Source organism: Castor canadensis, chromosome 14, assembly GCF_047511655.1.
Source record: "Castor canadensis chromosome 14, mCasCan1.hap1v2, whole genome shotgun sequence".
In the NCBI taxonomy this organism is placed as follows: Eukaryota; Metazoa; Chordata; class Mammalia; order Rodentia; family Castoridae; genus Castor; species Castor canadensis.
The window spans coordinates 36,409,838-36,435,441 of NC_133399.1; the positions used below are offsets into that span (position 1 = coordinate 36,409,838).

Sequence of the window (25,604 nt, forward strand, 5' to 3'; positions counted from 1 at the left end):
TAACAACAACCACTGTCAACACCACCAGCCATTAACAACCACATGTGGTTCTTCTGATCCAATTCTGCCTCGCTGAGCTTCTGAGCCTTTCTGGTTTGTCTCAGTCTTGACAGAATTTGCACTCCAAGCTCAGAGTGTCTGCTGATGGTTTGGTTACCCAGAAGGGCTGACTACCATTAGTAATACCACAAAGCAGCAATCATTAACCATATCCCAATTAAAATCCAGCAGCAAATAGCCACCATCTTCATTGATCACCATCCCCAGAAACCAGCAAGCACAGCCAACACAGAATAACAGCAACCACTGATTGCCATCATTCTACCCAGCACCGCCAGGATTTCCAGCTGAGAACCATCAATTTCCATTAATGACCAACATTAAACACCAGCTGGCCTCAAAGTCTATGACCACCCACAAGAACCATGGTTAATGGCTGGGGCATGGCTTAAGCCATAGAGCACCTATCTGCCTAGCAAGTGTGAAGCCCTGAGTTCAAAGCCCAGTACTGCCTCAATATTTCTTTTTTGGCAGTACTGGTATTTGAACTCAGGACCAAATGCTGCTAGGCAGGCGCTCTACCTCTTGAACTACCTGCCAGCCCTTTTTTATGCTGGGTATTTTCAAGACAGGGTCTCATGAACTGTTTGCCCCAGCTGGCTTGGAACGTCGATCTTCCTGATCTCTGCTTCCTGGGTAACTAGTATTATAGGTGTGAGCTACCCATACCCAGCTAAAAACATTGTTAATACCAACTGGTAAAGATCACTCTCACTCACAGTCAATACTACCACCAGCTACCCACAGTGACTTGTCCACGGTAGCCAAGAACAAGTTACCACTACACCTGTCACCATCACTAAGTCTAGCAAAGAGAAGGCCTCCTGGACAAGGACGGCTGCCAGGTACTGACTTCATACCATGTGTTCTGTAAAGGACCTGGTGGCACTGTTTCATTGAATATTTCAACAAGTGTCTTGTTTTCCACCAACCCTCCATGACGGTTTCACCTTCCCCCATAGAGGTATTGTTTGCAGAGATGGGTTTCAGTATCTTTCTTTTCCTTTTTTTTTTGGGGGGTGGGGGTGGGGGTGAGGTGGGACTGTTGCTTTTAAGTTATTAAAGGAAGAGTCTTGTGTTTTTGCCCCAGACTGGACTTAACCAAGATCTTCCTACTTACGTAGGAGGGACATACTGTGTAGCTGGGATGAGAGGGACGCACACACTCCCATGCCTGGCTTGTTTGTTGAGACGGGTTCTTGCTAACTTTTGTCCAAGTTGTCCTTGAACTACTATCCTCCTGATCTCTACCTCCCCAGTAGTGAGATTACAGGTGTGAACTACCATACCTGGCCTTGGGATTATATTTTTATTATTTTTGTAGTTCCAGGGTTTGAACTCTGGGCCTTGCACTTGGTAGGCAGGCTCTTTAGCACTTGAGCCATGCCTCCACCTATTGGGATTATTTTTTGACGCAGGGTCTTGCTACATAGCCCGGACTGGCCTGGAGCTCTCAACCCTCCTTCCTATGACCTCCTGGGTCTTGGGAGTACAGGTATGCACCACCATGACTGGCTCTGTACTGTTGGTGTGTTTCTCCCCTCTCAGACCCCAGCTATCAAGCAGTCTGTTGACTAAGCATTTCATTGCTGTGTCTGTAGGAGGGGTTCCTTTCCTTTCAAGTAGCACATCGCTTCCTGTGTTCTTCTGATCCAATTCTGCCTCTCTGAGCTCCTGAGCCTTCCTGGTTTGGCTCAGTTTTAGCAGACTTTGCACTATGGTTTGATTCCCAGAGAGGTCATCAACCAGCGATGCCCAAGTTCTCACTGGCTTTCTGAAAGATGTTTTCAGACTAACATAGCTGTGCCTCTCATCCCACCTCCCTACCTCTGCTCTCGTCGGCCTTTTGCTCTAATAGCAAGAACCCTGTTCTAGGAACACTGCCCTCAACCTCATTGACAGAATGACAAAGAATGAAAGCTGAAGTGGCCAGCAGGTGTGTGGAGCTATGAGGGTGACGTTGCTATAAAAGTCCCTCTTAATTGTGCCTGTCACGATGCTGCTGGGTCTAGACCCATGATGGTTGTTGGTGGTCCCCCAAACCTTGTCACCACCATCAGATGACCTGAGCCTCCATAACAGCAACACTTCTGGTTACATTATGTTCCCTGCCATCCTTGCATGGTGGCATGAACAACAGTCTCCCTCCCCCTCCCCCTGCCCCTCTCCCTCCCCCTCCTCCTGCCCCTCTCCCTCCCATGCTCCTTTTTTTGTGTATGTGCTGGGGATTGAACCCAGGGCTTCCAGCATGCTAGGCAAGTGCTCTACCACTGAGCTACACCCCACTCCTGTCTCCTAACCTTCTTTCTGCCTCTGTGATTGCTACAGTCAAACCACCACCTATCACCCTCACAGCTGCACTGTCACTACAGCCCACTACCCAGGAGACACAGCTTCCTCTCCGACTTATGGATTCAGATAGCCAAACCCATACTCCAAGAATGTTCCAGGCCCCCAAAGAACAACTTCCATATCTAGACTGACTTCCAAATATGACATCTGTGTGATCAGAGGCCAAAAGAGCACAAACAACTTTGCTCAAGGCTACACGGGAAGATGAGCTGGCCAGCAGGTTTCCTACGCCTCAGGAAAGGGGACTGTCCCTGTCAATGCAAACTGTTTGATTCCCTCAGGACTTCCTTCTTTCTGCTCGCTAGTTCCTACTCCATTCTTGGTCCCGATAGCCAATCTGACTTCTTCAGATGGGAGCTTTATCCCTGGTAAGGGACACAAAGGGGCACCTCAAAGGGACTGCCTTGAGGGACCCTCAAAGGGTCCATTCCTCTCCTATCACCCCACTTTCTGGTGGTGGTCTTAGTGTCACCACCTGTCTGATGTCCCCCACCCATGCACTTCTAGAACTGACCCCTATAGGACTTACCATGGTGGGAGATGGTGTCCGGGCTCCTGGGGACCACCTGGATGGGTTGTGACAGGGGTGCGGACTCACTCAGAAGGCTCTTGGGGGTGGCTCAGGCATGGCCCTACTCCTGCTCCTTTGCCGACTCCCAGCCCTAGTTCCTCTTACAACAGCCCCTCTCTCACTTCCTTTGACGGGAGGGGCCATGGCCACAGGGGAGGGAAGCTGAGCCTTGAGGGTGAGGGCGGGGAAAAAAGCTCCAAGCCCAGCAGCTGGTGTCTGGGTTGGTGGTGCTGGTGTTTGGGGCACTGAGTCTGAACAAATAGGTCAAAGATTGCTGGCAGCCAATGCCAGACCCCAGAAAAGCCCCTTCTCCATCTCTTTAGGGACAGAGGCTACAGCAAAGGGCTTTCAGGTCAGCTGGCTGTAGGACTGGCTGCCTCATTCCAGAGTGACACTGGGAAGCTGCTCACAGTGTCCCCAGGCAAACTCCTTCTCCCAGAGTGGCCTCTGCTGGTCTCCCTATAGAATGGCCCTGCAGAGCCACAAGTGTTTGAGCTGAAAGGAACGGAGGGTGCCAGGAGCTAAGTACACCTGGAGGGTCTTGAATAAACTTATGTCAGATTCAGATCTTATATACCCCTTAACTCTGCCACTTCCTGCATGACTTCCCTGTCTTTTCATTGTAAAATGGGGACCCGGGTTTTCCTGGCACACGTAGGATCCATTACCTGTCAGCCAGTGCCTTGATTTTTTTGGAATACCACAAATGAATCTTCTGTTGGTATTTGAAGAATTGGCAGTTCTAAGAGATTGTCACCTCCTCATGCCACCCAGCGAGGAGGTGGTTGAGATAGAACCAGACTCTGAGTCTGGCAGGGACCCTGTACTCAGACTCATCTTAGGTCCAGGCCTGAAGACCCAGGATGTCTCTAGGCTCTCATGCCTGGCAACCCGCATCCTCCCAGAAGGTGTTAAAATAGGCACCCCTAGTGACCACAGCTGGGAAGGAGTCTCCAATCTCCAGAGCAAGTTTTCTGAGTTGACAGTGAAACTTTAGCATGCAAACTTCAAAGCAGGACAACCTCATTTATTGGGGGGCATCAAGGGAGTGTGGCATTATGAATCTCTGTGAGAGGCTGTTCATTTGTCCTGAAACCACTGGGTCCTGTGTGTGTTGGTCAAAGTCCTCTCTCTCTGGTTGCTGGGGATGACCTGTGAGGGGATGTGGCCCATTCTGGGCCTGGGGCAGGGGCTAGATGAGACACTGACACACACCCACTCATGCATGGAAATCTACTTAAGACAGAACTTTATTGATGTAGGGCTTCCTGGTGAGGAATGTGTGGGCCCCAGGGCAGGGCTTGTAGCACCATGATGGGGGTGACCTGGATGTTGGGGCAGGCAGGGCAGAGGTTGGGGTGGATTTTCCCCCTGGTCAGTTCAGGGGGAGGGTGTCAGGGAGGTGGTGCTAGCCCTTCTCCCCCATATCAGACCTAGATTCTAACCCCCCTTCCCAGCTGGAGCGGAGGGGTGTAACAGTGCTGGGGGCAGGGCACTGGCAGACCCCTTCCCCACCCCCACTCTTCACAGTACATATTCCGATCAAGGGTGGGGGAGTGTTGGGGACTCCCTAAGGGTGGGTGCTGGAGCAAATAGGTATCCCCTCTCTAGAGCCACCAGGGAGGGGGGATCAAACTATGAACTGGGTAAGGGGCTGAAGAGGGGTCCTGGGGGTAGCTAGCCCCTCTTCATCCCCCAACCAGGGGCCCTGCAGAGGTTTCCAATAAATAACTTCCAGCTCCATCTCACCCTTCAGTCCCAGCTCCCGCCCCCTCCGGCCCTCTCTGGTGGGGTTCCCCCTTAGCCTGTGCTCAGTTGTGGCTCCAGGTGCCGCACGCCCCCTAGCGACCCTGGCAGGTTTTGCAACACATCTGGCGGAAGTAGGCTCGACTGCAGAACTGAAATTTGAGCACCAGGGGGCAGTAGGCGACCTTGTTCACATCCTTGCATTCTGGAGGGGAGGAAAAAAGGGGCAATTAATTCTCAGCGGCCGGCGGCGGAGCAGGGGGTCTTCCGACAGATGGCTTTCGTTCTCTGTACTTCGTTTCCTCAACTGTCAAAGGGGGCCTATAATAGGACCTATGTCATTGGGCTGGTTTTAGGATTTAGAGTGTAGCAGGGTTGGAGTTGACTCCGACATATCATCAATCAGAGACGTATTCCCCCTATTCAGTGATCTTTTAGATACTATCCAGAAGAGAATACCTGTTTGGGGTTGCAATGCTCACATTAGGGAGACTCCCTAATGTGGCACCTCTTTCCAAGAGAATATACTGCTTAACCCCTTCACAGATGAGGAAACTGGGGAGAGGGCTCCCTAATGTGGCACCTCCTTCCAAGAAAATATGCTGTTTACCCCCTTGACAGATGAGGAAACTGAGGCACAGTGGTGGAAAGTGAACCCTAGTAGTTTGATTCCAGAGCCCAGAATAAATCACCTAATGTTCTCTATCAAAAGTAAATTTACAAGCCAGGTGTGGCAGCTCACACCTGTAATCCTAGCTACTTTTGAGGTGAACTGAGAAGATCAAAGTTCCAGGTCAGCCCAGGGAAAAAGTTCGAGAGGCTCCATCTTTGCAGAAAAAGTTGGAAGTGATAGTGTGTGCCTGTCATCCCAGTTACTGTGGGAAGCGAGACCCTATCTCCAAAAAGAACCAAAACAAAAACGGCTGGGGGTGTGGCTCAAGTGGTATAGTGCCTGCCTAGCAAGCTCGAAGCCATGAGTACAAACCCCAGTGCCACAAAGAAAAAAAAAAAAAAGAAAGAAAGAAAAAAAAGAAAAAGAAAGAAAAAAATTACTTAGGTGGAAAAAAATGGGTTTAGTATAAAAACTGAGGTTATCATGAGGAGGCAAATTTGTCCCTCCCCCACATTGGGCAATGTTTGGAGACATGTTTCCTCGTCACGACTGGGGAAAGGATGCTATTGACAGATAGGGAGGGGCAGAGGCCAGGTTGCTGCAAACATCCTACAAAACCACAGGGCAGAAACATAGTCAACAAAAAGTCCATAGTACCTGATTTTGGAAAAATCAGATTTAAAGGAAAAAAAAAAAATACTAGGCAAGCAATGGTACAGGTGGAAATGAAGAGGGTGAAGGTCACGGAGGTGGTTGAGGGTTAGGTACCTGAAAAGTGTGGCACTCAGTGGCACCTAATGAATGTTTTTGGGTCATTCTCCCTCCCGGCCACCATGGCCTTTTGTGGCTTCCTCAAGTCAGAGTGGTTCTGGTGTCCCCTGGCCTATTGCCCGCATACCTTCGGGGCCATCTCCAGGGGGCACACTGTCACACTTGGCCTCACACTGCTGTGTGGCGGGCGGCCTCAGGGCCTCGGTGCACTCGCGGGATGGCTGGCCAGTGTGGCTGGTGCAGCGCACCGCGCGCTGCTGCTGGCCGAGGCCGCACTGCGCGGAGCACTGCGGAGAGAGACTGAGCCACCGCGCCACCGCGCCACCGCCCCTGCCCTCACCGTGGTCCCCCAGGGTGCGCCCACCTACCTCGCCCCACTCGCTGGCCACCCAGCGGGCAGGAGGACAGCGACGCAGGTTGCAACGCATGGTGGCGGGCGGCTTGGCTGAGGGTGGGCAGTGCGCAGGGGGCAGCGTGGCGCGGTTATCCGCGCTCTTGCAAAGGACCACGCGGTGGCGGAGGCCCGGCCCGCAGCTGGGTGTGCACTGCAGTTGGAGGGGGTGTTTTATATTCAGTGTGCGTTTTCTGTTCAGGGTGTTGGCCCAGTGGAAGGTGAGTAGTGGCTAGTTGAATGTGGCCCTCTAGGGCTAGCGTGACTGCAGAAAAGTGTCCACATGGGTTTCCGGGGTCCCTGTCTCCCTTCTCTGCATTGGGAGTAGGCTGCGTGGGGATGGGCGGGAAGGCAGGGGAGGCTCACCTCGGACCAGTCCAGGGCCGCCCACTCGGGAGGGCAGGCGGGACCGTGGCAGGCTTCCAGCACGGGTGGGCGCGGCTGCGGGCAGGCGCTGTCGTCAAGCGCTTTCTCCTCGGCGGCAGACACGCGGCGCTGGCACACGACGGAGCGGCTGCGCACGCCTGCATCGCAGCTGCGGCTGCAGCGCGTCCAGTTTCCTACAACCCAGCTGTGGGGGTGCAGGAGGGTCTGGGAAACGATGCAGGGTAGGAGGCGCCCAACGAGGGAGCTTTGGGTACTAGCCCATCCCAACCCTCTCTTATGGAAACTGGCCCTGGGCAGGGCGGACTGTTGCCCCAGCAGAAAGCACCCAGTCTGCACCCAGACTGGGGACCTGGATGCATCACCTAGGAGGGAGCTGAACATGAATTTGGACTCCAGGACCATCCAGCCTTGACTCTTATCCTGATCCCATGAACCTAACCTTGACCTAATAAATCCCATAGCATGTTTTTTTTTTTTTTCTTTTCTTTTTGGTGGTACTGGGGTTTGAACTCAGGACCTCCTGTTTGCTAGGCAGGTGCTCAACAGCTTGAATCCCACCCCCAACCCTTTTTGTTATCTTTTCAGGTGGGTTCTCATGATTTTTCCCCATGCCAACCTGGAGCCCTGATTCTCCTAACCTACTGCCTCCTGGATAGTTGGGTCCTGCACCAACCTGCACCCTGACCCCCGGGAACACCCTCACCCCACCCTGGACTGGCAGGCACTCACTCTGGTGGGCAAGGCTCTGTATTGCAGGCCCGCTGCCTCTTGGGAAGTTTGCTGTGGGCGCTGCAGTAGTGAGGGGCCACGGCTGAGCTGTCCAGCTGATTTCGGCACTCCACGACCTGCACCTGGCTGCCTGGGGGAGGGGAGAAGCCCGCTGAGCCCTAGCCGGCCCAGAGAATCTGAGCCTGGTGCCAAGAGTCCACCCCGAGTTCCCCCTGGCCTCACCGCCTGCACACTGGGCTGAGCATTTGGTCCAGGGTGCATAGTGCCAGGAGTAGGGGGGCAGGGCATCCCGGGCGATGGGTGCGTTGAAACGGTAGCGGAGGGCAGGCAGCTCTGTCCGGGCCAGCACCTGGGGACATGGGAAGGAGCCAATGGAGGAGTCTCATGGAGTCTCCATCCCAAAAGGATGCTAAGGCCCTCCCAGTACTTTGTCCAGAGCCCCGCTGTTACCATGACGATGAGTGATGCATTAATGGGTCCCAGGGCTTCTAGGCTCTGGGCCAGGTCTGGCCCCTGTCGCAGGTGAAAGGTGGTCCCAGCCAGGGGCAGGCGGTGAGGCTGGGGGGTCCCCGGCAACCCCTCCAACAACAGGGACTCCTGATCTCCCTTCAAGGCTGAGGCACAGGATAGGGGTCAGAGCTCTAGTCACACTGAGCCCCCAATCCCAGTTTATCTTCAATCCTTATTCCCCCACCTTTTGCTTACCCAGGTGACTGAGAGTCAGGTTCAGGTCCTGGATGAAAATGTGGACGGAGCCTTTGGGGATCCAGACGACATCCTCGTACCCTGGACAGTGGAGTTCAGATGTCACCTACTTGTGCATCCCTCACACTCACCTGTCTTCCCTATCCATAGCCCTGATGATCACAGTTAACCATTATCGTGCTAAATGCTTACAGGGCACCCCACTGCGATCCTGCTTGGACCCTGTGAGATGCATGTACTGCCATGCCCATTTTTCAGATGGTACAACGGAGGCTCAGAGAAACTAAGTAACTCACCCAGATTTTAGCCAGAAGTGACTGGGCTGGGATTTGAACTCAAACTTTCCTGCTTCTCTAATCACCACATATCCAACCCCCTCCATCCCTGTGAGCAGCAAGGCTGGGGGGAAGGGTACTATCAAGTCCTTGATAATGACATGGGTGACATGGTGGAGTCTAGCACCAGAATTGGGTTTTCAGCAGCCGCCTCTGGCTGCCTGGATGATCTTCCACTGTTGCCCTCTTGTGTCCCCAAGAGTCCTGGCTTATCTGGCTAGACTTCCACACTGTCCTCTGTGGACTGCTGGGTCATGTGAGTTCACCTTCCCCAAGGGCTATGTTTCCATGTCCCATTCCAGTCAACTTCTTACCCCCAGGATGGGCCAACTGGCTCTGTGGAACCCCGGGGGCTGGGCTCAGGTGTCCTCAGGCATACGGACCCCCAGTCTCTCTCTCCAACCCACTAGACATCACTTTGATGTTCTTTGGTCTCCTCAGCCTCCCTATGTTCCAACTCAACTCTTTTTCCTGTTTCTTCCCCAAATCCCCATCTTTGGGACAGCTAATTTCTCACCAAGGATGGTGGATGCCCACGCCCATGTGAACTCCTTCATCCACCCTGTGTTGCATATCCCAAATCCATGACTGACCCATGTCCTACTATATCCTGCTTCTAAATTTATCTCCGTTTCTTTTTTTTTTTTTTTTTTTTTGTGGCACTGGGGTTTGGATCACAATGTCTGGGGTGCTTGTTAGGTAGGTGCTGTACTACTTGAGTCATGCCCCCAGCCCTTTTTGCTTTAGTTCTTTTTCTTTTGTTTTCTTTTCTTTCTTTTGGCAGTACTAGGGCTTGATTCAGGGCCTGACGCTTGCTAGGAGGCGCTCTTACCACTTGAGTCACTCCACCAGCCCTGCTTTTGTTATTTCTCGAATAGGGTCTCCCACTTTCCCTCCTGCCCAGGCAGGCCTGATATGTATCTTGATCCTCCTGCCTATGCCTCTGGTGTAGTTGAGAGGTTGACAGGCAGGCACTACCAGGCCTGGCTTGATTGTTGTAGTGGAGTCTTGCTAATTTTTTTTGCCCAGGCTGGCCTCAAACTGCAGTCTCCCTGATCTCTGGCTCCCAAGTAGCTGGGATTACAGGCATGAGCCACCATGCCCAACTCCATTCCATCTTTTTTCTATACTCACGACCTTTTCTGACTCTGGATTATCACATAATTGCACACATAATCGCACTCTTGACACCAGCTGCTTATCTCTTAAAAAACCCCAATCAGCCCCTACCCAATAAATGAAACCCACACTTGACAACATACTCCTTGCGGGGGGGGGGGTGGTCTGTGAGGTCCTGCCACAATCTCAACAGTGCTTCTGGCTTCTCTACCTTCTCAATGTTTCCTGAAGCCCCTTATCTCCTCCCCCACTCCCTGAGCTCAGCCCAAGCTGGGAAGCTCAGTATCCCACTCCTAATAAGCCCTTCTCTGCTAGAACAGAGTCCCCCAACCCCTTTGACTCACAGGATAGAGAGTAACACCCCTTCTAACCTATCCTCAGGTCCTCAGGATGGCAGAAGGAGAGACTTGGGCTACCATCCCCCAAGACAATTTGAATTGCCAAGGTCTAGGCACCAGCTTGTTGTTCGCAAGTCAGGAGCTGAGGTTCTTCCTGTTTCTAATCTGGGGCATTTTTATGTCCCCAGGACTTTTGGGGGTCTCTGAGACCCAAACCCTAACCTTAACTCAGACTCTATAGGATCCCTGGAGTTGAAGGGGTTACTGATCTTGATTACTGGGGTGGGGCCAGTCCTGACCCCAGTCACTAGGTTCAAGTGTGTAGAATGGAAGGGGAGCTGGGGGCTCTCACCTGTCCCAGGCAAGGCTGGGCTGAAGACCCCTTCGATGGTCTCACAGGCACTTCCATCACCCCCACACACTCGGCATTTGTCCTCCCGCAGGTCAGAGCCCAGAACCCGGTCACAGCCCACATGCTGCATGGAGAGGGCAGTGTGGGCGGTGGTGGGGTCATGTCCCCTCCCACACCCTACTCCCCATCCCTTCTCCATCTCCCCAGGAGTCCCCTCCACCTTGCACTCGCCGCTGACACAAATGTCCACAGTATCTGGGCGGCAGGGCGTCCCATCCACCACAGCTGCGGCCCTCTCGGTGTAGAAGTTGAAGCCTTCTGCTAGGCATGTCAGCGAGCAGGCCTTCACGCCCCCTGGGGGGCACAGCCCCGTCAGAACCAAGGCCAGACCACCCCGGAACTCCCTGCTTGCTCCCAGGCAGAGGCAAGGCCGGGCAAGACCCCAGACCCAACACCATAGGTAGGTTGGGCAGAGGGCGTGGGGGATCCCCAGTGTCTAGGCAAGGCACCATTGAGCCATATTCTGGGCATTGTTTCCTTGGGCAAGGACCCCAGGCAGACCCCATGATGCTATAAACACCCAACTGCTGCTGGATGCTCCCACAGCTGCCCTCCACTGTCCCCACAGCCTCTGGGACTCCCCACTCACCTCCTCGATATGTCTTCCATGTGTAGAATTTTCCACGGAAAGGGACACTGTCGAATTCAGAGCACTGCATTTCCCTGAAGTCCTGGGAGCCAGGGGGACAGTCCTGGGGCAGGGGGTCGGGGAGAAGTTAGGGTAGAAAAGTGGTACTCACTGTGGCACAGTTTGGACAGGTGAGACTGGAGGTAGGGAGGCCAAGGAGGAGGCTGTGATGGTCAAATGAGACTGGACAGTGGTCCATGCTAGATAGCTAGGAGCATGTGACATGTGACTCACTAGAGGTTAGGGGAGAACTGGGGTTGATGCCTGAGTTCTGAGCTCAAACAAGGGGGCCTACAATAGAATAGGGTTAGGAGAGGATGCTGAGTTCCTCATGACCGTGAGTAGTTTGTGGATTCCCTGTGACACAAACATCTTCAGGTGGGGGGCCAGAAAGGGCACTGCTCACCCCAAAACTTTTCCTACTCTATGAATATTCCTCCTTCTGGTAAGCCTCTGGTGTGTTAGGCATGTACACCTAAAAGTCTCCACCTACAGGGTTTAGTCATGGGGAACCCAAACGTTTAAGGAAGGAGCAGCAGAGAAACTCCAGAGAGAAGCTGTGATGGGGATGTAGTCAAGCCCAGGGCTTCAGAGACATGGTCATTCCTGTCAGATGTTGGGACAAGCAGAACGTAAAAAGATGACCCCTGGGTTTGGTGACAGGAAGCCCAACCAGGCTTTGGGGGATTACAGGGGGCTGGGGACTGGGGAAGGGGACACACTGGGTTGTACCTGGAGAGGGGTGTGAGGGCAAAGCAATTATTTGCAGATGGAGAGACTCCTAGTGAAAGAAGTTGAAGATCAGAGAAAGAGGGAGAGCTGGGAGGAGCCCCATCCCTTGGGAGTTGTAGGGTGGAGGGGAATGGGCTGTAGGGGCAGGTTAGGAGTAAAGAGTGACCGCAGCAGGTCCCCAGAGAACTCAGGGAAGGAGTTTGAAGTCCCATGCAACTAACTCACGTCGGTGTTGCAGGAGCGGTGCCGACGTCTCTCGCCAAGACAGTACTTGCCTCCGATGGTTGGCCTGGAAACGGCAGGGGAGATAGGAAAGATGGGACAGGGGGCTATAGGAGGCAAAGGTTTCCTTGTCCCTGCTGTCTTGGGTGAGGGTCCTGAGGACCGACCTGGGGCTGTCGCAGTGACGGCTGGAAGAAGATACGCCACCGCCGCACGTCCTGCTGCAGTCGCCCCACGGAGTCCATGGGCCCCAGGCTCCGTCTACGCCTTCTGGCCTCGACCCGAAGGGGACACACACCCGTTTGTAGCACCACTGGGAGAGAAGTGGAGGGGAGAATGAGGAGGAGCGAGTCCAGTTTTCCAGACGCTCTGGGCTCGGTGTCTCTGCCTCCCTGTCCCCTGCCCCTCTGGGATGGGGTGGAAGAGAATGGAGAGGTGGGATCGGAAGACAGGGACCGTCAGGTAGCAATAGGGGTCTGGCCTGAGGCCAGCGGCACTGCCAGGCAGCCGATCTGCTGAAGCAAGAGGCGTGCCCTAAGCACAAGGTCACGGCCAAGGAGGGAAGTGAGCACTAGAACGAGCGAGGGGCGTGGCTTGAGGCGGGCAAGGGTGTGGCCTCAGACCAGGGGAGGGGCACACCAGGACCGAGACCCTCATGCAGTGGGCGTGGCCAAAGCCGAGGACCAGAGAGGCGTGGCCTAGACAGGAAATTGCTCGAGGGGGCGGGGCCCAGCTGGGCGCCCTGGCCTGCGCTCACCCCCTTGTCGATGGTGTGCGTCTGGCACAGCGTGCCCTCGGCGGCCGGGATGCTGTTGGTGATGCACCGGTTGCTCTTGCTCAGACACCACAGCTCACTGCAGACCTCCTGCGGGCCGAGGCGCCGCTCAGGCTCGCCCCCCACTCCTTAGGGCAGCCAGTATGGCTCGAGAGGACCCCAGTGCTTGCTTGGGTCTCAACGAGTCCCATCCTTTTTTTGAGGTATGGCCTGGGACTTCTCTGACAATAAGCTGTGCTTATGGAACACCTATGTATGCCATAAACTCTTTGGGGACATTATTATCCCCATTTTATCGCAAGAAAACCAAGGTGCAGAAAGGTAAAGGGCCGTGGCTACAGGCCACACTACTAAGGGAATCTAACTCAGATCTTTGAGGAAGGATATGTTCTCTACTGACTGCAGTTGGGCTCCTCTCGCCTTCTAAAACTTGGGACCTGCTGTGGGGAAGGGACAGGGAGGATTCTCCTTTCCTTTTTGGGATGGGTAAAAGCATAGGAAGGAACAGCGGTTCTGAGAAATCAAGAACTTCCATGGTGGCTCAGGTCCAGTGTTGAGCCTGCAATAAGATTTTAAGCTATGGGGTGGGGGTGTGGGGGGCTCAAGATTGTGAAGTACCAGGCTGGGTCCGCTAATGAAAGAAAAGAAACCAAACCAAACCCTTCCTGTCTGAATCCTGCTTGAGCTGGCCCAGGCCCTGCAGCCAGCTTGTCAATGTGAGGAAGCTGGACCCAGGGAGTCACTTTGATCCTTCAGATCCGAATTAATAAACCTAGAGAGAAGCCCCACTAGGTTCAAGGGTGGCCAAATCTCACTCCCTCCAGCCTATGTCTTGCCCTACCTTCCCAGGGCCTTCCCTCTGAGAAACAGCTTCTGGAATCCTCTCTTTGGATTAACTACTTCCCGGCTTTGAAAATTGTGAGTGAACTAACCAATGGCGGTAGGAAGGTACACTTCTCTGGTTAATCCCTGGAGATGCCTGCATACACTTGAGAAGTCTGGAGAGTCGTTCTCAAACCTGCCCCCTCCCAGAGGGCACTCCTTAGCTAAAAACTCGGCCTGGTTTTCTAGCTTTACTTGGCTTCTGTTCTAAAAATATCAACAAGCCAGCCCCATTCTGCTTGTGACACTACCTTATTCCAATCCTGCTTTTGACCTCCTGCCCACAAGGAGGCGCTATGCCATATTTAAATAAGTCCTAGACCACTCTGGGAGAACTCAACCCTGCTACTGATTTTCATTGCAGTCCCTTCTCTGGGACTGCTTTCTCATCAATAAGATAGGCAGTCTAATGCCTGCCTTGTGACAGGATAGACAATGAAAGGGCTTGCATCAATGCCATATTATTTGGGTAGCAATGAACACAGATATCCCTGGACCAGGCACTAAGCTGACCTCTTTAACCAATTTATATGTAGTAAATAATTTTGCCCTTGGCCAGGAGGGCCATGAAGATTGTCTTCCAAAAATAAGAAGGTTCAATTCAACAGTGACAGCCCAAGTTTGATATTCTGACAGCTCCTCTCCCCAAATTTGTAGCCACCACAGAGACCTGGCTTCAAATTCTGACTCTAGGGTCAGTCTCCTCACCTGTAACTTGGGAACAATAACTTGTCAGAGGTTTAAGTGAGATGATACACACCACACAATTAGCACATAGGGAGTAGTCAGTAAATACCAGCTATCATCACCGTTGTTAGGATGCCATGACACAGCAGACACTCAGGGGTCACCTCAGAATTTCTTTAAAGGGTGCTGTGATTCCCAGACAAATTAGGAGCAAGAGAATGTCAAACATACATTGCATCAGAATTTGTCTCTCTTTCTTTTTTTTTTTTTTTGGTGGTATTTGAGATTGAACCTTGTGCCTGCTACAGCCATGCCTTCAGCCCTTTTTTGCTTCAGTTATTTTTCAGATTGCGTCTCAAGTTTTTGCCCGGAGCCAGCCTGGACCATGATCCTCCTACCTACACCTCCCACATAGCTGAGATGTGACCACCATGTGACCACCATGTGACCACCACGTGACCACCATGTGACCACCACGCCCAGTTCACTGGTTGAGATGGGGGTTCTCACTAACTTCTTGCCATGGCTGGCCTCAAACTGCAATCATCCTGATCTCAGCCTCCTAAGTAGCTGAGGTTACAGGTGTGAGCTACCATGTCCAGCTGCCCCCTTGTTCTGCAGTGGAATGAAGTAAAGGCATTTTGATAGCTGCCTGCTTTGCATTAACGTGGCATTGTGCAAACTCTGATGCTTTCTGTGTAAGTTGTGCAGGATTGGGGCTGGGCCTGGGGCCACCATTGCTGAGGCTGAAGGAAGTCAGGAGGTGTGTTTAGGGAACCGAGAGAAGTGGATAGGAAGAACTGACCCTGGTTAGGCTCTGGTAGCCAAAGCAGGAAGCCAACGGATCTTTAGCTTCCTGAAGGAGCTGGAAGTGGGGTGCCTCTGCCCCAACCCCCCCTCCCCAACTCCCAGCCCATTTCTTTTTTTAATTTGGCAATACTAGGGATTGAACTCAGGGCTTTGTGGTTGCAAGGGAAGTACTCCTAAACCACGCTTCCAGCCCTTTTGATTCAGTTCATTTTTCTGATAGGTTCTGACACTGATTTTGCCTGGGCTGGCCTCAAACTGCGACACTCCTACCTCTGTCTCCTAAGTAGCTGGAACCACCAGTTGTGTGCACCATCGTGTCCGGCCCCTAGCTCACTTCTGGATGGCATGGATGGAGCTTTGAGAGTCTGAACCTCCAGGAAGAGTGGGGAGCCTGTCCAGCCAAGGACTAGGGCCAGGAGACCTTGTGAACCAGTCAGTGGGGAATACAGGGAGTGAAGACTGGGAGTTCCTGGAAGGTTCTCTCCATTTGTTTGCCAAGTGAAGTAGCTGGCCCATCCCTGGGGAAACCATTCCCACCAACCATGAATTGTCTAACTTAAAACTGCCAAGTTAGAGGTCTGGGGACCTGGGTCTTGCTGCAGCCCACAAGTGGCCATGTGTGTGGACAGGTGGCCCTTCCCAGCCTAGTCTTCACATCAGGGGTCTGGAGAGGTAGGCCATCTCATTCTTGTTCCTAATCATTGGTGGCTTGCTTAGGACATTTGGACAGCCTATGTGCTTCTGTCCTCCCAGCTGTCCCAGGAGGCCCACCTCATCCCCTCTCTCTGCTCTCCCACCCTACTTCCCCGGTGGGTGCCTCGGCCAAGCTGCCCACCCTCCTGTGGCCCCCTCCCCTCCCAGGAAGGAAAGCAGGAAGGCTCTCTCTACCCCGTATTTACACTGACGCGATTTGACTCCATGTTGGAATCGGCACTGCTCATCTGCGTCGTAGGCCTGGCCGGGCGCCACCGTTGGGTACACGAAGTCCTGTCTGGGGGGCCGGTTGTTCAGGCAGAGCCCCAGGCCTGAGCTGCGGTGAGAAGAAAGCAGTTGTTATGCAAGGGGGCTGCAGGCCAAGACCTCAGGGAGCACCCAGCTGGGCGGGTGGGTGCCCTGGGGAGCTGCCCTGATTTGCAGAGCTCCCTAATGTGACTGTGACCCGCTGGGAGGGCTGGGCGTGTCCATCCTCACTCCAGAAAGCTGGTGATATAGTCACGGCTGCAAGATGACCACACAAACGGGTTGGTCTTCATGGTTATGTGCGCGGCCATAAGCTTCGCCGGGTCCTGGCCACGGGCCCCACAACTGTTCCCCACGCCATCGTGGTTCATGCCGAATCTGGGGAGAGGGGTGTCAGCTCTGTGGGGTGCTGAGGGACCAGCCCAACTCCTCCCGTCCTCCTTCTCCTGTGTCCCCCAGCCTCACGTGTGCCCGATCTCATGGGCAATGGTGAACGCTGTGGCCAGGCCAATGTCCTCGTTGATACTACAGCTCCTCTCTCGTTCACACATCCCGCCCACGGGGGCCAGGCCTGGGAAACAGGCATGTCGGTGGGGCTTTGCTGCCCGGCCCCATGCACCCTGCCAGGTCTCACCCCAGGGTCAGGGCCACCCTCATAGGTGCCTGGAACCTGCGGGACTCCAGTACCTAGTGTGCCACAGGGTTTGTTCTTATAGATGCAGATGTCATAGCTGTGGAGAGAGAGGGCAGAGAGGTGAGGGGGCTGGGCTGCCTCCCCTTGCTGATGCCACCTTGCCCAACCCCTCTGGGGGTTGAATCCTGCCTAGGAGGTACTACCTGCTTCTTACCCAAAGGCTCATGCTGTGCGCCAGCTGGAGCCGGTCAGCTGACCTTGGGGTACTGTGGGTACCCAACTGTCAGTCTGAGTGACCGATCATCTGAATGAATGGGAGAGTGAATGAATGAGTGGTCAGGGCACAAACGGCCCCACATTCTCAGGCTCCCAGCATCCTCTGGAACAATCCCTGGCTCTCTGATTGGTGGCTGAAGCTTCCTAGCCTTTCTCAGCTCCTCCCATCCTCCATGAGTAGATGTCACCACTACTTGTACCCCAGTGATCGTTGGTCTACTTGTTCTCTCAGCCCTCCCGACTCCTCACCGTGTGATGAGCACGGCTGTGTCATGGTTGGCCACACCGTTCTCCGGAATGGCATTACCATGGCCGCTGTGGTTCACGATGGATTTCTGCCACTTACAGAAGCTGTCCAGGGACTTCCCGGCGTGGTGGGTGATCTCCAGGGTAGGCTGGGGATGGACAGAGTGAGGTACATGGGTGACCTGCCACACTGGAGACACAGGCTGCATTGGGTTGGAGGGGAAGGGGCAGGGACCCCACGCACCTGGTCCTCTGTGAGCAGGATGAGGCGGGTTACAAGGATGCTAACGGTGTTTCCCAGACTCGAGTCCTGGAAAAGTTTGGCAACCTGACCTCCAAGAAACAAGAGAAACCGAGTCTTAAGAGGAGCCCAGAAAAGCAAACATGAAGTACAACCAATGAGAGCAGCTTGCTTTAATTGAGCACCAACTGTGTTCTGGGTCCTAGGTTGAGCCTGTAGCATCTATGATTTCACCTTCATTTTACAGATAAGGGAACCGAGGCACAGAGGGCAGGGCATACTGCTGGTGGTGTCATAAGTAGGATTTAAGTTTGGGTTGCTTCCTGCCATGATTCTTTCTGTCTTAACTCAGTTTACCCATTTGTCCTCCAACCCATTTGTCCCTGCTTAACCCCGGCCACTGCTGCTTTGTGTGGTTTTTCCCAGAGGTGACCTGAGGGACATGCTTCATCCACCAAATTAAGCATCAACACAGGAAAGGGAAACTGTGGGAACAGGAGACTCTGGAGGCAGTGGAAGTGACCCAGGATAAATAAGCACAGATGACAGAGACCAGACTATGCACAGTTTTGGAGCCCTGGGCTATCATTGTCTTATCTGGAAGCCCCCAGGAACCCTGGTGAGTTTTAGGTAACTTTAAAAACCCAAGGGAGGGAGGCAGGGTTGGGGGTATCAGAAACAAGATTATGTTAACATCTTGGGCCATTTATCAGTCTGCTGAATTCTGTCTTGTCTTTTGCTTCAGTGAAACAAAAACAACATTCATCAAGCCCTATTCTGTCAATGCTCTACCTGGCTTCCCTCTCACCAACTCTTACCTTCTGTGGCAGACGCCCTTTTAACAGAGGAGGAAGCTGAGGCTCAGAGTGGCCAAGAATCTTGATTGAAATCAAGTGTGGGACCCAAAAGACTGTGACACAGGTTACTCCAGAGGCACCTGCACACCCATGTTTATTGCGGCACTGTTCACAATAGCCAAGTTATGGAAACAGCCAAGATGCCCCACCACTGACGAATGGATTAAGAAAATGTGGTATTTATACACAATGGAATTTTATGCAGCCATGAAGTAGAATGAAATGTTATCATTCGCTGGTAAATGGATGGAATTGGAGAACATCATTCTGAGTGAGGTTAGCCTGGCCCAAAAGACCAAAAATCATATGTTCTCCCTCATATGTGGACATTAGATCAAGGGCAAACACAACAAGGGGATTGAGCTTTGATCACATGATAAAAGCAAGAGCACACAAGGGAGGGGTGAGGATAGGTAAGACACCTAAATAATTAGCTAGCATTTGTTGCACTTAATGCAGAGAAACTAAAGCAGATACCTTAAAAGCAACTGAGGCCAAAAGGAGAAGGGGATCAGGAACTAGAGAAAAGGTGAGATCAAAAAGAATTAACCTAGAAGGTAACACACATGCACAAGAAATTAATGTGAATCAACTCCCTGTATAGCTATCCTTTTCTCAACTAGCAAAAACCCTTGTTCCTTCCTATTATTGCTTATATTCTCTCTTCAACAAAATTAGAGATAAGGGCAAAATAGTTTCTGCTGGGTATCGAGGGGGTGGGGGGAAGAGGGAGGGGTTGGAGTAGGTAGTAAGGGAGGGGGTGGGGGCAGGGGGGAGAAATGACCCAAGCATTGTATGCACATATGAATAATAAAAAAATAAATGAAAAAGAAAAAAGAAATCAAGTGTGGGAAGTGAGTACCATCAGCCCTTGGTGCACTCAACTAACCATGGACTGAAAATATTCAGAAAAGAAAATCATGGGGCTGAGGATGTAGCTCGGTGGCAGAGCACTTGCCTAGAATGCACAAGGTCGTGGGTTCCAACCCCAGCACCACAAGGAAACAAAACCAAAACAACAAAAAATTGTATCTGTACTGAATAGAATTTTTCTCCCTTGTTGTTATTCATTAAACAATACAACATAGCAATTACTTAAGTAGCACTTTTGTAGTAGGATGAGTAGATTATAACTCATCTAAAGGTGACTGAAAGCCTATGGGAGGTGTATAAATCACACGCGAATACTACACCATTTTATTGCTATCCGTGGGATTGCCTATGGATACCGAGGGACGGCTGTATTTCTGAGTGTGGTCAGGAAGATCAGCCTGTATGAGTCGACAAGCAGGTGCTTGGGTGCAAGGACTCAGTACACATTTAAGTGTGTGCCTAGGTGTGTACTGCCAACCTTGATGAGTGCCTGTAAGCTGTATATTTATTTTTTTAAACTTTATTTATTTATTTATTTATTTTTGGTGAGCCTGGGGTTTGGACTTAGGGCCTCGAGCTTGCTAGGTAGGAGCTCTACCATGACCTGTGTCCCCAGTCCTTTTTGCTTTTTTTTTTTTTGTGGACTGGGGTTTGAACTCAGGGCCTACATTTTGAGCCCCTCCACCAACCCTTTTTTGTGATGGGTTTTTTTGAGAGAGGGTCTCTCGAACTATTTGCCTGGGCTGGTTTCAAACTGTGATCCTCCTGATCTCTGCCTCCTGAGTAGCTAGGATTACAGGTGTGAGCCACCGGCACCTGGCCCTTTTTGCTTTTTATCTGTTTTTCAAATAGGGTCTTGTGTTTATGCCCAGGCCAGCCCGGACCGAAATCCTCCTATTTAAGTTTCCCACACAGCTGGGGTAACAGGCAAATGCCACCACGGCCAGTTTTTATTGGTTGAAATGGAATCTTGAGAACGTTTTGCCCAGGCTGGCCTCAAACTGCGATTCTCCTAATCTCCACCTCTGGAGTAGCTAGGATTAAAGGCACTAACCACTGTAGCTGGCTGTGTATTTATTTTAATGCAAAGCCGCCAACGCTTTCATGGTACCTACCATGTATTTTTGTGATACTGGGGACCCCAGGGCCTCATGCATGCTAGGCATGCCAGGTGCTGTTCTTAGAGCATTATAAATTCACTAGATCCACCTAGTCTAATCCCCATTTTTCAGATGGGTAAGTCAAGGCAGAGAAGTATTTTGCTGAAGAGTATACAGCTAAAGAGGGGCAGAGCTTGATTTAAACCCAGGCACACTGCTTCTGCTGCAGAGTATTTGCTCCTAGACTCTGTGCTACCTTTCCTCACTCATGGTTGTGTGCCATCCTCTTTTTTTCACCTTGTTCCTTTCCAGTCTATTGCTCTGGGCAAAGGTCAGAGATTAGGGGTGGGACAGTGACACCCTTTTCCTCCACACCTGGAGGCTGACTGCAAGTCCTTGGGGACTCCACACGCAGGAAGGGGAAGGCACTTACAATGTTCATGATGGCCAGCACATATTGCTCCACGTCTCGGCGCCCGTGGTAGGCCACCATCATCTTGTCAGCCACCACTAGGGTCTCCACATAGCGCTCTCTGCTGACTGAACGCTTCAGGCCCGGCTGGCCTCGATCTGTTTCATTTCCCATGGGCCTGGCAGGCGGTGGCTTCAGAGTGCGCAGCCACCATGGCCGACCTTTCCACGGTTTCTCGTCTAGGGGATCCAGTAGAGCAATCAAACCCCTGCTGCTGGTGGGGCACAGAGCCGCCTGACAACTGTCTTGTGAAACCCTTGACTCTCTGGTTGTTCCTCTACCCAAGGGTCTGTCAAATGCCTGCTTTCTTTTGCTATCTGAGTATCCTGGCGACGTAATGTCTAGTTCTATAATGTCCCACTATTTGAAAATTTAGGTCTATACTGATATGTCTATTCCTCTGTCAAACAGCCCAACTCCTCACAAATGGTTGTGCAAAAACACAGCTGACCCATGCTTGATTTCCATCTGCTCAACAACCAGACTTCCCCAATGTCTAATGTACAGCTGAACATTTGTACAACTGTCCCTTTGCTAAGCTGGTTGGGTGACCAACTGCCCAGTACCCCATTACGACCAGTATGATTGTACCACATCCTGGCAATTACACCGCCCATTTGTATTGGTGTGGCACAGCCCATCTCATTGTCTCAAATGCATACATTTATATTTTTTGAGACTACGTCTCACTATGTAGCCCAGGTTGGCCTTGAACTCTCAATCCTCCTGCCTCAGCCTCCCAAGTGTTGGGATTATAGTTGTGTACCACCACACCCCGCCTAAGTACTTGGCCTTCTAACTAAGCAACTTTCCAACCAATGCACTGGCCAACTGGCTCATTGTAGAACAACTCACTGCCTTATTCTACTATAGCTGGATTGCTGTACTGGTCACCCAGTTATGACACCATCCCACTTTCTGCTTGTCCAACTAACAGTGGCTGTATGCCACAGTGTGCTTTTTGCTTTTGCAGCACTGGGGTTTGAACTCAGGACCTCACACTTGCTAAGCAGTGCTCTACCACGTGGGCCACTCCACCAGCTACCACAATGTGTTATTCGCAGACTATTGGGTTGCATAATTCATTTGATGACTCATTATGTTTTTCTGTTGAACTTTCTATCAATCTGTTTTCTCGTTTTTTTTGAGATAGGGTCTTGCTTTATAATCTGGCCTGGCCTGGATATGGTCCTCCTATTTGTGCTTCCTCAAATAGCTTGAATGACAGGCATGCGCCACTCCACCCAGCAGTTGGTTGAGATGGGGGCTCATGAACTTTTTTGCCTGGGCTGGCCTCGAACTATGATCCTCCTAATCTCTGCCTCACAAGTAGCTAGGATTATAGGCATGAGCCATTGCTGTCTATCAATCTGTCTTCTAACTATAGATTATGGCTGGGAGATTCAGGGGAGCAATTAAGTCCTCACACTGGTGGAGCCTAGCCCAGAGCTGCTGGGCTATTATAAGGTTTTCCTCTTCTTTCATTCCCTAAAATGTCTAACATCTGTCCTACTGGTCTGGTTCTAAGTCTGACCTTTGAACACTGCTGGGGCCTTTCTGCTTGCATTTTGACTGTATCACCATGTGATATAACCAGTCTATTGCTTAACTGTGCAATTAGACAATAATCCCAGACATGGAATGGCTTTATACAGAATACCTGTCTGGCTGTCTTACTGCTGGGCCAGCCGACCATGGATCACTGCACTGTCTTGCGGCCTCACTGCTTGACTGTACGTATCTGTCCTGTTCCACTGCCTGCAGATGGCAGGAACACCCAAATGATACCACTTTGTCTCTTTCTCAACCACTTCACCATTTCATTTTCCCCCTCTGGTAGCTGGACAGACAGTGCTGCCTACTTCTGCCTGAAGGATAGAATGTTTTCTATAACCCTTGCCCATCCCAAGACAAATGTGTACCTCTTACTCCACAAGCTGTGTCCAGATGGGGGTGACGCAGAGAGGAACGCTTGTATACCACATGAGGGCCACTTTCTTCTGGGCCCCGGGGACCCTTGGGCCCACCTTGCAGGGGCTCGATTAGATATTCTTCCTCATCTGTCACAATCAGGCCATGCTGGGGGTGTGGGGTGGGCACAGAAAGATCAGATCAGGTTCTGGTTCACTGGATCCCTGGGATGACCCTATCTCTACTTTATGATTTCATTCTTCTGATCTTACTGGGCTTATTTTGCTATACTTTTTCTAATAATTTCTTTTCTTTTTATTTTTTTTAAGGTACCATCCTTTAATTTTCTAATTTATTGAGATGGGTGTTTCCCTCATTTATTTATTTTTTTTGGTGGGACTAGGGTTTGAACTTAGGGCTTCCCACTGGCAAAACAGGCACTGTACTGCTTGAGCCACACCTCCAGTCCATTTTGCTCTGGTCATTTTAGAGATGGGGATGTCTCAGACTATTTGCCTGGGCTATCCTTGAACCTTGATCCTCCCCATCTCAGCCTCCCAGGTAGCTAGGATGACAGGCGTGAGCCATCAGCACCAATCTTCCCCTCATTTTTTGTTTGGTGGGACAGGGGTTTGAACTCAGGGCTTCACACTTGCAAAGCAGGTGCTCTATCACTTGAGTTACACCTCCAGTCTGCTCTCATTTATTTTTAATTTTACTTAAGACTATTCATTTTCCTGTAAGTACTGCTTTAGTTGCATCTCAAAAATACTGATTAGCTCAAAAGACTTTCAAAAGGTCCATGATTCCTTTGCTGACTTGTATTTAGAAGTGTTTTTCTTAACTTCAGAAATGTGGGCATATCCCCCCTGCTTCCCAGAATCTTCAGCTCACCAGGCCCCCACAGGTGCTGATAGCCACATGAGAGCTGCTGGCCTGGCCTTGTAGGTGGCCGGCGTAGAGGCAGTGGGCCCGAGCAGCCCTCTGCCAGGCCAGGCCCTCCCGTGTCCAGTACTCCACGGAGACGTGTCCTGCCAGCAGACGGGGGCTGCGGGTCAGATTCAGCAGAAAATGGGTGCTGGGTGCGGCCACCTTGTAGAAGAGGCGGGTCTCAGCTATGGCCCCTGTTCCCCGACGTTGCCTTCGGAGGGCAGGTGGCGAGAAGGCCAGCAGCGCCCCGTTGTGGTCCACACGGGTTGGGAAGGCAATCTCATAGGTCTCCAGACTGGACAGGAACTCATCTGTGGGTGAGCATCACAGACCTGGAATGGGCCCTGGTTTGGCCAGTCCCTGTGTCCTGGAGCAGGTGATACTGGTCTCACTGATCATGATTCCAGGTCACTGACTGTAAGGCTCAGCCTAAGTGATCCCAGGTCCCTTCCACTCATCGACCCCCATCCTAGTCCATGACCCTTCTTTTTTTTGGGGACCCAACTGGCTTCAACTCTTGCTTCCTCCCCACTGCCACCTTTGGACAGTTCCTACCTTGAGATGGCTCCTACCTTGAGATCGGAAGGCATGTGTGACCTTGAACGTGAGGCCCAGCCCCAGGGCGAGGGCCCAGCGGAGGATCTGGCAGGCGGGAGCCATAGGGGCTACGTGTCCACATGTCTCTCCCCAGTCCCGGCTGCTGGCAGCCCCCGCAGTGCTGCCTCCCCTGTTCACAGTCTGGGCAGCATCACTGGGCTCCTGGGAGGGGAGACCAGGTCAGAAGGGGGGCTCTGTCCTACTGCCTAGTATAGGAGGGCCCTTGTCAGACTGACAGGGCGACCTGCAGCCCCTCAGCTGGCCAAGTCAGTTTCCCTATCTGAAGATCCCAAATGCTGTGTCTGACTTAGTAGCCACCATACTCTTCACCTCCTCTATTCTTTGCCCTTCCCACACTCAGGCAGGCAAGGCAGGTACCAGAATGCTGTGAGTATCTACTATGTGCCAGTGTGGCCTGGAAGTTTCCACACCATTGCTTTTCATTTCCTAAATAACTAAGAAGACCCCATTCCTCTGTGTCCTTGTATAGAGGAAGTGTGATAGACTGTCCAAGGTCACATGGTCAGAAAGTGGTAGAAACTAGATTCATTCATTGAGTAAGGACTGGGATGCACTGGAGGGCGCAGGCACAGCAGCTGCACATGACAAAGATGCAGTCCTCTTCCTCTGGGGCTCTGCCTCCTGAGAGTGACAGTCAATTAGATGGACAGACATGAGTATAGGTGAAATTGTGACATGTTCTCTAAAGAAATCAATGGGGCTCAGGGAAGCAGAGGTTCAAAGGACAGAAGAAATCAGTCGTGGAAAGAAACAAGAGAGGGTGAACTGCAGGGAAATGCTAAGGGCCTGAGGGAGGCCCCAAGGGGCCTGGCATGGACCCAGGGAGGGGCTGATGCAGGAGAGTGACAATAGGGAGGCTGGCAAGGGATACACCTGATGGCTGGGATGGTGGTTCAGTGCTTGAATATCCAACTTAGACTAAAGCTAAGGACAGAACTGGGGTCTTCCAGCATCCCCACCATCCTGGGTCCTACTTTGGGATCCTTCACTACCTCCACCACCAGGAGGACCATCCACCCTACTAACAGGGCTAGAAACCCAACATGTAGTTCTGTTCCTGAGGCCTCTCTGCCACCCTACAGTTCCAGCCTGGCTTCTTACCCTGCTTCTCATGGAGGCTCTGGGCCCTCCAGGCAGGTCTCTGTTCTCCGTTTCTCCGGCATCTGCCCTAGGCCAGCCTCCTGCAGACACCACTTTGGGCCACCACTCTGTGCCAAGGCC

At 52.1% G+C, this 25,604-nt stretch overlaps 2 protein-coding genes and 1 long non-coding RNA gene across 10 annotated transcripts in view; 1 reads left to right on the forward strand and 2 right to left on the reverse strand.

Moving 5' to 3' along the window:
- The window catches only part of Myo1f (myosin IF), a 45,458-nt gene extending 42,343 nt beyond the window's left edge, over window positions 1–3,115 (reverse strand). The window contains exon 1 of the mRNA XM_020160385.2: window positions 2,942–3,115. Within this exon, the coding sequence (XP_020015974.2) occupies window positions 2,942–2,944 (3 nt within the window). The 5' untranslated portion in view covers window positions 2,945–3,115. The remainder of the gene's footprint in view (window positions 1–2,941) is intronic.
- Window positions 3,116–4,215: 1,100 nt separating this feature from the next.
- Window positions 4,216–25,604, reverse strand: Adamts10 (ADAM metallopeptidase with thrombospondin type 1 motif 10). 8 transcript variants are annotated; one of them, XM_074054268.1, is made up of 25 exons: window positions 25,485–25,602; window positions 24,338–24,524; window positions 23,730–24,076; window positions 22,847–23,003; window positions 20,886–21,103; window positions 17,626–17,709; window positions 17,385–17,530; window positions 16,913–16,956; window positions 16,691–16,796; window positions 16,457–16,603; window positions 16,154–16,295; window positions 12,869–12,976; window positions 12,279–12,424; window positions 12,115–12,178; window positions 11,119–11,221; window positions 10,690–10,823; window positions 10,470–10,593; window positions 8,326–8,406; window positions 8,071–8,234; window positions 7,843–7,969; window positions 7,621–7,750; window positions 6,871–7,075; window positions 6,482–6,658; window positions 6,241–6,400; window positions 4,216–4,934 (listed from the first exon to the last, which is right to left on the reverse strand). In XM_074054268.1, the coding sequence occupies exons 1-25, from the start codon at window positions 25,494–25,496 to the stop codon at window positions 4,825–4,827; spliced, it is 3,423 nt and encodes a 1,140-aa protein (XP_073910369.1). In that variant the 5' UTR covers window positions 25,497–25,602; the 3' UTR covers window positions 4,216–4,824. The 8 variants fall into 8 exon arrangements, 7 of the variants coding, with proteins under 7 accessions (XP_073910369.1, XP_073910370.1, XP_073910373.1 ...); XM_074054269.1 differs by lacking the exons at window positions 7,843–7,969; window positions 8,071–8,234 and having other exon boundaries at window positions 25,485–25,604; XR_012441381.1 differs by lacking the exons at window positions 4,216–4,934; window positions 6,241–6,400 and having other exon boundaries at window positions 6,519–6,658; window positions 6,871–7,095; window positions 7,621–7,746; window positions 25,485–25,601.
- Window positions 12,954–15,121, forward strand: LOC141416797 (uncharacterized). Its single transcript, XR_012441382.1, has 2 exons — window positions 12,954–13,089; window positions 14,792–15,121. It is a non-coding gene; the product is annotated as an uncharacterized lncRNA (long non-coding RNA).

What these genes read in the sequence shown, in the direction of transcription:
- Adamts10 (XM_074054268.1), bottom strand. An exon ending in CGCACACCATCGACAAGGGG is followed by an intron (nt 12,425 to 12,868) that starts GTGAGCGCAGGC and finishes CTTCTCTCCCAG; the next exon opens with TGGTGCTACAAACGGGTGTG. An exon ending in CGTCACTGCGACAGCCCCAG is followed by an intron (nt 12,179 to 12,278) that starts GTCGGTCCTCAG and finishes TGCCGTTTCCAG; the next exon opens with GCCAACCATCGGAGGCAAGT.